This window comes from Orycteropus afer, unplaced genomic scaffold (genome assembly GCF_000298275.1).
Source record: "Orycteropus afer afer isolate SDZICR_OR568_19922 unplaced genomic scaffold, OryAfe1.0 scaffold00017, whole genome shotgun sequence".
Taxonomy (NCBI): domain Eukaryota; kingdom Metazoa; phylum Chordata; class Mammalia; order Tubulidentata; family Orycteropodidae; genus Orycteropus; species Orycteropus afer.
The window spans coordinates 7,105,342-7,117,691 of NW_006921604.1; the positions used below are offsets into that span (position 1 = coordinate 7,105,342).

Below are 12,350 nucleotides of genomic sequence, written 5' to 3' on the forward strand. Positions count from 1 at the left end.
TGTCTGTGTTAATTGGTTTCCCTTTTCTTTGTTGAAGAGGGTCTGTGCAATCCTTCTGCCTAGTCCGCCATCTTGCCCCGCCTCCTCCATATCCTTTTCAATGGCTGATTTTTCAGAGGCAGATCTCCAGATCTTTTTCTAAGGTGCCACTGAGTACACTTGAACCACTAACTTTCTGGTAAGCAGTCAAGAGTGTTAACTGTTTGCACCACCCAGGGTCTTCTTTACTCATTGTGGTTGCTATTAGGTGCTATTGATTCAGCTTCAACTCACAGTGACCCTATGTACAACAGAATGAAACATTGCCCAGTGTTGAGCCATTCTCACAATCCCTGCTATGCTTGAGCCCATCATTGCAGCCACTGTATCAATCCATCTCATTGAGGGCCTTCCCCTTTTTTGTTGACCCTCAACTTTACCAAGCATGATATCCTTCTCCAGGGAATAGTCCCTTCTGACAACATGATCAAAGTAGGTGAGATGAAGTCTGCCATTCTCACTTCCAAGGAGCATTCGTTCTGGCTGCACTTATTCCAAGATGGATTTCTTCATTCTGGCAATCCATGGTATTTTCAATATTCTTTACCAACACCACAATTCAAAGACATCAACTCTTCTTCAGTCTTCCTTATTCACTGTCCAGCTTTCACATGCAATCATGGCTTAGGTTAGGTGCATCTTAGTCTTCAAAGAGACATCTTTGCATCTCAATACTTTAAAGAAGTCTTTTGCAGCAGATCTGCCCAGTGCTGTACAATGTTTGATTTCTTGACTGTTGTTTCCACAGGTGTTGATTATGGATCCAAGTAAAATGAAATCTCTGACAACTTCCATCTTTTTTCCACTTATCATGATGTTGCTTATTGGTCCAGTTATAAGTATTTTTGTTTTCTTTCTGTGGAGGTGTAATCCATACTGAAGACGCTAGCCTTTGAACTTCATCAGTGAATGCTTCAAGTCATCTTCACTTTCAGCAAGCAAGGTGTGTCATTTACATATCACAAGTTGTTAATGAGTCTTACTCCAATCCTGATGCCATATTCTTCTTCATATAGTCCAGCTTCTCGGACTATTTGCTCAGCATACAGATTGAATAAGTGTGGTGAAAGGATACAACCCTGACACACACCCTTATCGCAGCCATTAAACTCACTGCCATTGAGATGATTCCAACTCACAGCAACCCCTGTTGGGTTTCTAAGGCAGTAAACCTTTATGCAAGCAGACTGCCCCACTTTTCTTACATGGAGTGGCTGGTGCATTAGAACTGCCAACCTGCTGGTTAGCAGCCAAATGCCTTGACCACTATAATACCAAGGAAATACAAAACCAAACCATACTTCACACCTATTAGAATAGCGTTAATCAAAAAGATAATAACAAGTAATTGATGAGGATCCACCACTCTTCTGTCAGTTTGTCATACTCAAACAAAACCACCCAGTTATGGTATTTCTGTTGTTATTAGCACTAAGAAACTAAGATAAACCTCATACCCATCAGCAGTCACTTCCATTTCCCCTTCCCCCACTGCCAACCACTAATCTGTCTTTCTGTATGGATTTGCCTGTTCTGGATGCTTCATATAAATGACATCATACATTATGTGGCCTTTTGTGTCTGATTTCTTTCTCTTACCATAATGTAATGCTTTTGGGGTCCATCCACATTGTAGCATTTCTAGTACTTTATTCCTTCATATGGCTTAATTTCATTAATATGTACTATATTTTGTTTGTTCATTCAGTCACTCATAGGCATTTGGGCTTTTTCTACCTTTTGGTGAGTTTAATTAGTGTTGTTACTGACATTTTTGTACAAATATTTAAGCATCTGCTTTCAATTCATTTGCATATATACCCAGAAGTGGACTTTCTGGGTAACAGGTTATTGAGGAATTGTCAGCCTGGTTTCCAAACAATAGTAGCTGCACTATCTGATATTCTCACTGGCAATGTATGAACATTCCAAATTCTCTACATCCTCATCAAAGCTGTTATTGTTGTTAGATGCTTTCTATAAGCTTTACTAGTTTTGCTTCTCTAGAAAACCCAGCCTAAGACATCAGTCTTTAGGGAAATGTAAATTTAAAAAAAATCACAAGGTGCAATCACTACATACCTATTAAAAAGATCAACCATACTAAGTGTTGGTGAGGTTGTGAAGCAATTGGAACTCTCATAAACTGTTGGTAGGAAATGGTACCACCACCTTGGAAAACAGTTTGGCAACTTCTTAAACATTTAAACATATACTTATCATATGACTCAGCCATTCCATATTTAGATATCTACCTAAGTCAAATTAAAGCATATGTCCACACAAGCCACAATCACCCTGATGGAGCAAGTTGTTGGACCTGTGAGCTCAGGATCACGGTTACAAGGGACATTAAGCTCAACTGGCATAACACACTACACAAAAATATTGTTCTACATCCTATATTCATCCTGTGAATAATGACGGAGGTCTTAAAAGCTTAAGAGTGGCCATCTAAGATGCCATCTAAGATGCAACAGTTGGTCTTTCCTTGTCTGGAGCAAAGAAGAATGAAGAAAACCAAAGATATATGGGAATAATTAGTCCAAGGGACTAGTAGACCATGCGAACCTCAGCCTACATGACCCTGAGACCAGAAGAACTAGATGGTGCCCACCTACCACTGTCAACCACTCAGAAAGGGATTAGTGCAGGGAATCCTGGCTAGAGTAGGAGAACAATGTGGAACAAAACTCACAATCATGAAAAAGACCAGGCTTACTGCTCTGATAGAGACTGGTGAAACCCCTGAGACTATAGCCCCTACTTACCCTTCAAGCCTGGACCTGAACTTACTCCTAGGGCTTCCAACCTAACAATAGACAGGCATATAGGGTGAACATTTACACCAGGCAGATACATTCCTTAGAATGCTCAATCATGGAAGAATAGAAAGGTGGTATTTGCACAAGGAGATAGATCAGGGGGCAGGAATGCATAGGAAAGAAGGACCCAGGGAAGAGGTAATGACAGGGAAGAAGTGGGAAGAGACGTGTTATATTGTGGGATTGCAATGTTATGAAACAAAATGTGTATGAGGTGCTATGGAAAATGAGTTTGCTTAGTAAACTTTCACCCAAATCACAATAATAAATAAACAAATGACACATGCAGAAAATAAAAATAAATAAATAAAGCCTATGTCCACACAAATACTTGTATAAGAATGTTACAGCAGGTGCATGATAATAACAAAACAAACAAACAAACAAACAAAAAACCCAAATGTACATCAATAAATGAATGGATAAACAAGTCGGAATGTTACTCAGCAATAAAAAAGGTATAAACTTTTGATACATGTAACAACATGGATGAATTGAAAAATAATTTTGCTGATTGAAAGAAAAAATAAGAATAACCCACTGTATAATTCCATTTATATAAAATTCTAGAAAATGCAAACTATTCTATAGTGACAGATTGTAGGTTAGTGGTTTTCAACAGATAAGAGTGAAAGGAAAGATGAATTAGAGACAGACACAAGGAAACTTTTGAGGGTGATGGATACTTATCTTGATTGTTATCATGGTTTTGTGGGTATAAACTTGTCAAGTATATATATACTTTAAATATGTACAGGTTACTGTACGTCAACTAAACTTCAGCCAAACTTTTTTTTTTAAAGGAGGAACTAAAATGTAAATATTAATATTTCCTTTCTGCATCTTGACGGATCACCTCACCCCACTCAAGAGACTCCTGGTCTAGAAAGCCCTGCCTGCCCTGCTTTGTCCAGCTGCAGCCTCTCTTGAGATCCAGGGGAAAGAACTGGGAAATTTCTAGAAGAGCAACTATCCATCCACTGGGGATAATTTCAGATGAATACCAAAGTGGCAGAGGAACTATGGTACAAATAAATACATAAATATAAAAACATGTATAATGAATCGTGCACTGATTTTCTTCCTGAAATAATCACAAGAAACTGTTAATGATGATTACTTGGGCAGAGAGGCTTTCATTTTCATTTTTTTTTTTCCCACCAGATCATGTACATTTGATTTCACGCCCTAATTACCATCCCCGACCATAACAAACCCTCCTCCCCTCCCATCCCTGTGACTACCCCTTCCCTGTGGCTTCTTAACTATGCACTCCTGTCTGTTCAACTCTCCCTCTATGTGAATGCTGTCCCTCTGGTGCCCCATGGCCAACGGCTCTAAGGGGTGTATCTCCCAAGAGTAGGTGGATACATCACCTTGGGATAGACGTTCTGCACGTAAGTCTTTCTACTATTGGGCTGAAAGTCAATCCATGGGAGTGAGTCCAATTCTAGGCCTGAAGGGTAATCCAGAGCCATAGTCTTAGCCAGACTCTATCTGACCAGTAATTCTGGTCATTTTTGTGCTTTTGGATTTTGTTCCACATTTTTCCTCCCACTCTATCTAGGATCTCCAGGTTTGATCCCTTTCTGAGCAGCTAGCATTAGTAGCTGGACACCATCTAGTTCTTCTGGTCTCGGGGTCCATCATATCCTTGGACTAATGGTTTCCAGATGCCTTTGATCCTCTTCATTCTTCTTCACTATAGGTGACAGGAGACAAATAGTTGCATCTTAGATGGCTGCTCAACAGCTTTTAAGACCCCAGTCACTACTCACCAAAGTAGGTTGTGGAACAAGAGTTTTATGTACTATGTTATGCCAATTGAATTTGGTGTCCCCTGAGACTATGGTTCCAAGTCAGCAGGCCTGGTGATTCTCTTTCAAGGTGTATGGTTGTCTCTTAGAGATTAGTCCAACTCTTGTCTTCTCTTGCTTCTGTAATGTGTGTGGCTAGTTTGTAGCTCATTTTTTATTTTGTATCTTTCTCTCCAGTGTACATATATTACTTTAAAGAATAACACCAGTGGTAAGATTATAGGACATTTTTTTGTTTTATCCTTTTTATAAAAAGCAACCTTATAAATATTACCTGGGAGGGAGGAAGAAAGAGGAAGGAAATAAGGAGAAGGAAAAAACAAGCAATGACAGAAAAGAAAGTGACCCACAAAACCCCTAGGGGCCCATCAAAGGCAGCCCAAAGCCCTAGGCATCATCATGCAGAAGCTCCTAGGATAAAAGGAATATGGTGATTAGGTGTAGAAGAACTAAGTGTCCAAAGACCCTGCTCATGAGACTGAAGCTAATTTGTTCTGAGAACCGAATTTCTCGCCCACTTTAAAAATATCCGAAGAATGTACTGGCCAGGGTAAATTTATTTTATTATATTCTCTCCCTCCTACACAGATATTATAGAAGCTGATATGAATGTGATAGGTAGGCAAAAATGTACAACATTGTTTTGGACACTAACAGGAAAGAATGCACAAGTGTACTGCTTGCTCCTTTTCTGAAGTGTTTCGATCTTGCTGACAGAGCTATTTTTCTCATGGCACTGCTTCCTACTCAGAATGACTGGTACTGAGTTACTGGCCAGTTCTACACTGGCTCACAGAAAACATGTTGGTTGAACAAACATGAGGTAATTTCTTTCAAACAATCAGTTGCATAAGAATATGCTTGCTTTCGAAATCAAGTCCTGCCACAAAAAAACTATTAGAGCTAATAAACGAGTCAGCAAGGTTGCAGAATACAAGGTCAACATATAAAAGTTGATTGCATTTCTGTTCATTAGCAATGAACAAAATGAAAATAAAATTGAGAAAAAAAAAATACATTTACAATAGCATCAAAAAGAACAAAATATTTAGGGATACATTTGACAAAGGAAGTACAAGATTTATATACAGAAAACTATAAAACATTGCTGAAAGAAGTGAATGACCTAAATAAATAGACATCTTATGTTCATGAGCTGAAAGACTTAATATTGTTGAGATGGTAATACTTGACAAATTCACTTACAGCTTCAATGCATTCCCTATCAAGATCAAAGTGCCTTTTTTTTTTTTTTTTTTTGAGAAATTGACAAACTGATCCTAAAATTCATATGGAATTACAAGGGACTCAGAATAGTCAAAACAATCTTGAAAAAGAAGAACAAAGTCGGAAGACTAACATGTCCCAATTCCAAAACTTAGTACAAAGCTATAGTGATCAAGACAACGTGGTATTGATGTAGGATAGACATAGAGATTAATGGAATACAATTGAGAGTCCAGAAGTAAACTCTCCCACTTATGGTCAACTGATTTTTAACAACAGTGCCCAGACAATTCAATGGGGGAAAAGTAGTGTTTTCAGCAAATGGTGCTACTACAATTGGATGTTCACAAGCAAAAGAATGAAGTTGGACTCTCTACCTCACACCACATACAAAAATTAACACAAAATGAATCTAAGACTCAAATATAAAAATTAAAACTATAAAACTCTTAGAGGAAAATACAGGTATAAATCTTTATAACCTTAGATTAATCTACTGCCATCAAGTAGACTCCAACAATAGCAACCCCCACTGGATTTCCAAGGCAGTAAATGTTTATGGATGTAGACTGCCCATCTTCTGTGGAGCAGCTAGTGGGTTTGACTGCCAACCTTCTGATTAGCTGTCAAATGTCTTAGGCCCTGAGCCACCAGAGCTCCTTTTATAACCTTAGATTGTTGTTGTTGTTATGTGCCATCGAGTTGGACCCGACTCATGGCGACCCCTCCTTGGGTTGCTGAGGCAGTATCAATATGGAAATAGATTGCCCAACCTTCCTTCCAAGCAGTGGCTGGTGGGTTTGAACCACCAGCCTTCTGGTTAGCAGTCAAATGCCTCACACACTATGCTACCAGAGCTCCAACCTTAGATTAGGTAATACTTTCTTAGATATGACACCAAACGCACAAGGAACAAATGAAAAAATAAACTGGACTTCTTCAAAATTAAAACTTTCATGCTTCAAAGGATATTATCAAGAAAATGAAAAGGCAACTCATGGAATGGGAGAAAATATTAACAAATCACATATTTGATAAGGGATTAGTAATATAGAATATATAAAAAATTATTACAACTCAATAATTAAATGACCAAAAAAAAAAAAACCAACTAAGAACTGGGCATAGAATTTGAATATACATTTCTCCAAAGAAGAGATGGGAGCTCTGGTAGCATACTGCCTAAGGCACTTGCCTGCTAACCAGAAGGCTGGTGGTTCAAACCCACCAGCCAAACCCAAGGAAGGGTCCCTATGAGTCGGGTCTGACTCGAGGGCACATAACAACAACAACAACAAAGAAGAGATACAAATGACCAACAAGCATGTGAAAAAATGCTTACCATCATTAGTCATCAGGGAAATGTAAATCCAAACCACAATGAACTACCACTTCACACCTACAAGGATGACTATAATAAAAAAGGCAGATAATAGCAAGAGTTGGTGATAATTTGGAGAAATTGGAACTCTCATACATTGCTGGTAGGAATGTAAAATGGTACAGCTGCTTTGGAAAAGAGTCTGACAATTCCTCAGAAAGTTAAACATAAAGTTACCATGTGACCCTGCCTTGAAAAATTGACTACAGTGAAAGAAGTCAGTTGCAAAAGGCCACATATTATATGATTCCATTTATATGACGTACCCAGAATAGGCAAACCTACAGACCCAGAAAGACGACTGGCTGGGAGGAGGGGGGAATGGAAGTGACTGCTGAACATGAGGTTTCTTTTTGGGGTGATGAAGATGATGTGGAATTAAATAGTGGTGATGGTTGTACAACCTTGTGAATGTCCTAAAACCACTGAATTGCACACTTCAAAAGGGTAAATTTTATGTTATGTGAATTATGTCTTAAAAAAAAATTCTATGTTGGTCTTGCCAAAGATTAATAAAGCTTTACTATGCCTGTAAAGACCCCCACTGCCCTCTAATATCTGGCCCCAAACTTTAAGTCTTCTCATCTTCTCATCCCCTTTTAGGGAAACCCCATTCTTCCCACCTCCTTGCCATTGTTCCCATTACTCCCTGCTATCTCTGCACACCCAAATCCTTCCTCCAGGGGTACAAACCAGTGGCCTACAGTCAAATATAGTCTACAGTTGGCTCACAGTGTTGTTTGCCGTTGTTAAATGGAAGATTTAACACAAAGAGGAGATTTAACACAAGAAGAGATGTCACACAACATCTACATTCTAGCTTCTGGCAGACTCTGTGGGTTGTTTACCCAAGAGTCCTACTCCCCTTCTTCCTTGCGAAGTAAATCTACATTTTGTTCAGGTGTCTGCTCAGGGAAAGTGGGTGCACCCCAGCAATGAACTAAGTCATTCCAATTTACCTTTGTAGGGATTTGTCCAAGAGTGACTATTAGAGCAGTCAGAGCTCTGAGCCACAGGCAACAAAAACAGGTTCTGGCTGTTTAAGCAGAAAACAGGCTTATTATATGTCAGAAGCCAATTTACCATAAAGCTAATGATGCTTAAGCTCCAGGACCCCTCATGTGCACAGCCCCTGTGAGTGGTCTAGGTTGGGTAGGGAAACCAGATTGCAATCAGGAAGCATTTCTAATAAACGGTTCTGGTAAATATCCTAAAGAGATCTAGGAGAAAGGGAGCTGAACCTCCAGAGGGCTAGTATTTGGTACTGTTTCTTTACTCAATCTAAATAAATGTTCACCTTCATATTTAATTGTCCATCTAGTCAATGACCCAGATGTTAGAATTACAGACAAAGATTTGAAAGCAGCTATTACATAACTATTCTCCAGGTGGTAAAAGAAAATATCCTCATACTGAATGAAAAAATAGGAAATCTCAGTAGAAAAATAGAAACCATTAAAAAAAAAAGAGAGAACTAAATGGCAATTGCAAAACTGAAAACGGAAATATCTGAAAGAAGGCTTTTTGGATTCTACTCTGGAGGGGTAAGACTCATGAGGCTGGAAATTCCTCAGATGTAGCCAGGCTGTTCAAAGGGTACCAGCTAGACAGAAAACATGGCAAATGTCCTCTAAAGCCTATGACCCACTTCTAGCTAATCAAACAAAATGGGGGAAATGCCCTGATAAAAAGAAATTATGAGAAGAGATGATCTCTTTTCTCTTAATTTTCCTCTTTCTGACTTGAACAATGTCTCATGAGTACATGATGATGCCCTAATACTGCAGATCTGCCCAATATACTCTGAAACCACACATCTCTAAATTTCTTGTCGTATGAGTTAAGAAACTGCTCTGAAGTGGGTACTTGTTCTTGTTGTTGTCACTGTCAAAACACTGCCCAGTCATGCATCATACTCACAATCCCCACTACATCTGAGCCCATCATTGCATCCACTGTGTCAATTCATCTTATTGAGGGTCTTCCCCCTTTTCACTGACCCTCCACTTAACAACATCCTTCTCCAGGGACTGGTCCCTTCTGACAATATGACCAAAGCAGGTAAGACAAAATCTGGCCATGCTTACTTCCAAAGAGCATTTTGGCTGCAGTTCTTCCAAGACAGATTTGTTTGTTCTTTTCGCAGTCCATGGTACTTTTAGTATTCTTCACCAACACCACTACTCAAAAGCATTTGTTAGTTACAGCTTTGTTTTTTTTTAAAGTCCTAATTAAAATACAGAGATCTGGCAATATCACATCTTCATTTACCTATGGTCATCACAGCTACAGAAAGCCCCTTTACATAGGTCAGGTGCTCTCTGCTTACTGACTTTACTTGGTCTCTGTATGTAACTGAGTTTGCAATCTCTGCCCTATGTATCTTTTGAGAGAGATGGCTTCAACAGAGCACTTCCTGATTACCGTCTCCCCCCTTTCCTCTTCCAATCCTACCTAGCTAGAAATAACTTCATTTTCCTTGGCACTCCCACAGTTTTGCCAGTGACTCTGGCTGATCTCCTATTGTAATGCTTATCCCTTCCTATTTGGCTGTAAGCCTTCTGAGGGCAGGAACCCTGCCCTTGTTCATCCCAGTAGTTCCCTCAGTCCTCGACAGAGATGCCTGAATATAGGAGGCATTGAATGCATCTTTTCTGAATACAGGAATGTACGCGAAGAATAGTAAGGTTCCAGAATATTCTACTTTCTGAGATTGCCAAAGAGCTTTGCACAGGTGGCACGTGTTGCTTCTCAATCCAGGAAAACAATTCCCCATCACACACCAATATGCCAGGGCACTGTGGGCTACCTTGGCCTTTCACTCCAGTCACCCTGAGCAAATCCATAGCATTCTCCTCTCTGAAGCCCACCTCCTAGGCTCTGCCAGACCTTGGGCTGGCCTCAGCTCTCCACTTATGCAGGATGCTTGTTGGAATAAAGGTGACTGTAAAGACTTTTCCCAGGATAGTCTGGGAACAACTGCCAGTCACCATAAATGTCAGGAAAGGACAGAAGTACACACAAACACATACAAAACCACTACTATTTTACTTAAGCTTTTAGGTCCAGTTGTGAGAACTCTCACAACTGGACCTATAAGCAGCATCACAATAAACGGAGAAAAGATTGAAGTTGTCAAAGAGTTCACATTTGACACCAATGGAAGCAACAGTCAGGACATTAGACGATGTATACCCATTGCCCTCGAGTCGGATCTGACTCATAGCGACCCTCCCTTGGGTTTCCAAGGCAGTATCACTACGGAAGTAGATTGCCCAACCTTTCTTCCAAGGAGTGGCTGGTGGGTTTGAACCACCAGCCTTCTGGTTAGCAGTCAAATAAATGCCTTAGGCACTACGCCACCAGAGACGATGTACAGCACTGGGCAAATTGGTTGCAAAAGACCTCTTTCAAGTGCTGAAGAGCAAAGATGTCTCCTTGAAGATTAAGGTGCGGCTGACACAAGCCATGATATTTTCAATTGCCTCATATGCATGTGAGAGCTGGACAATGGATAAGGAAGACTGAAGAAGAATTGATGCTTTTGAGATGTGGTGCTGGCGAAGAATGCTGAAAGTACCATGGACTGCTAAAAGAACTAACAGATCTGTCCTGGAGGAAGTGCAGCCAGAATGCTCCTTGGAAGCGAGAATGGCCAGACTTTGTCTCACCTACTTTGGTCATGTTGTCAGAAGGGACCATTCCCTGGAGAAGGATGTCATGCTTGGTAGGGTTGAGGGTTGACAAAGGAGGGGAAGGCCCTCAACAAGATGGATTGACACAGTGGCTGTGGCTACGGGGTCAAGCATAGTGGGGATCGCGGAGCTGGCGCAGGACCGGGTGGTGTTTCATTCTGCTGTGCACAGGGTTGCTATGAGTCAGAAGCAACTCGGCGGCACCTAACAACAACTACATTTCACCTAAGACCAGGCAACTTGAAAATAAATGTATAAATCACAGGTACAAATAGGTCTGCTGGAGGCCCCACAAAGGACACCCAGAGCCCCTCTGATTGCTAACAAATCCTGAGGAATATAACTGACTTTTGTGTTGATGCTGGGTCCAGTTTAGCCTTAGAAAGGCCTCATGCACTGGTGGCGGTTTTTTAGTTGCCACTCTTGGTAAGCTCTCCGACACCTGCTATTTGCTGGAGCCTGGCCTTTCACTCTGCCCTAATCAGTTGAGATCCCAACCTCAGGTGTGGAATTCTCTAGACCAGTGTCTATTTTACTAAGCAGGGGAACAATTTTGTTTAACATCAGAGCCTGGGCTTTCCCAAGGTGGGCTCTCAGGTACTGTCCATGAGAAACGCTCCAGAGTTCAGGGAGTCAGAGCTGACTGTGTACTCAGGGGGGCTGCTCCTGGGTCCTTAGCCTGGACAGCAGCCAGGGAGAGTGGGATGTCCCCTCTGCCTCTGCGGAGGAGACACATACCACTGCATGGAGGAGAAGAGCAGGACAAGGGAGGCCTCTGTTCTCCAAAAGGGCAGGCATGTTGCAGAGGGGGCTGCAGAGGCTCCAAATGGCAGCCTGGGCTGCAAGAGCAAAGGTTATGAAAAGGGAGAGGATGCTGAGACTGGCGCTATTCAGAAGTCAGTGGTTAGAGGGGTCCCCCCAGGGGGCTGGGAGGAGTCTGGAATGCTCTAATTTGACAGATGGCCCCCAGCTCAGGCACAAAAGTAGGACTCAAAGGGGGACAATTTGCCCATCATGGTCTATAACCTTGGCCTAGAAAGCTATGTGCTTTCGTGCTCTGACAGGGAGGGCAGACTACAGCTGGACAAAGGCGGGTCTGGACACCGTGAATGCTTCTCACTGTCTGCTGTAAGCAACTCTGACTGGTTACATTATATTTTTTTGGTGCCAAAGTGTCTAGGTTCAGGTACTGAATGATGACAGACCGGGAAGGGTGCAGCCACAAAGGGAAAATTAATTGCTTCTGTGCAACTCTGAACATCATAAAGTATAAAGACGATTTAAACACACTCCTTAAATACCACGACAGAAATACAGGCTTGAGGCTCTCACTCCAGTCTGGACCAAACCTCAGGGCTCCATTGGC

At 41.2% G+C, this 12,350-nt stretch overlaps 1 protein-coding gene across 1 annotated transcript in view; it reads right to left on the bottom strand.

Annotated features, from left to right (window-relative positions):
- FAM178B (family with sequence similarity 178 member B) overlaps window positions 1-12,350 on the bottom strand; it is a 170,634-nt gene that overhangs the window by 128,302 nt on the left and 29,982 nt on the right. Inside the window, exon 7 of the mRNA XM_007959527.1 lies at window positions 9,797-9,806. Coding sequence (XP_007957718.1) covers window positions 9,797-9,806 — 10 coding nt within the window. The remainder of the gene's footprint in view (window positions 1-9,796; window positions 9,807-12,350) is intronic.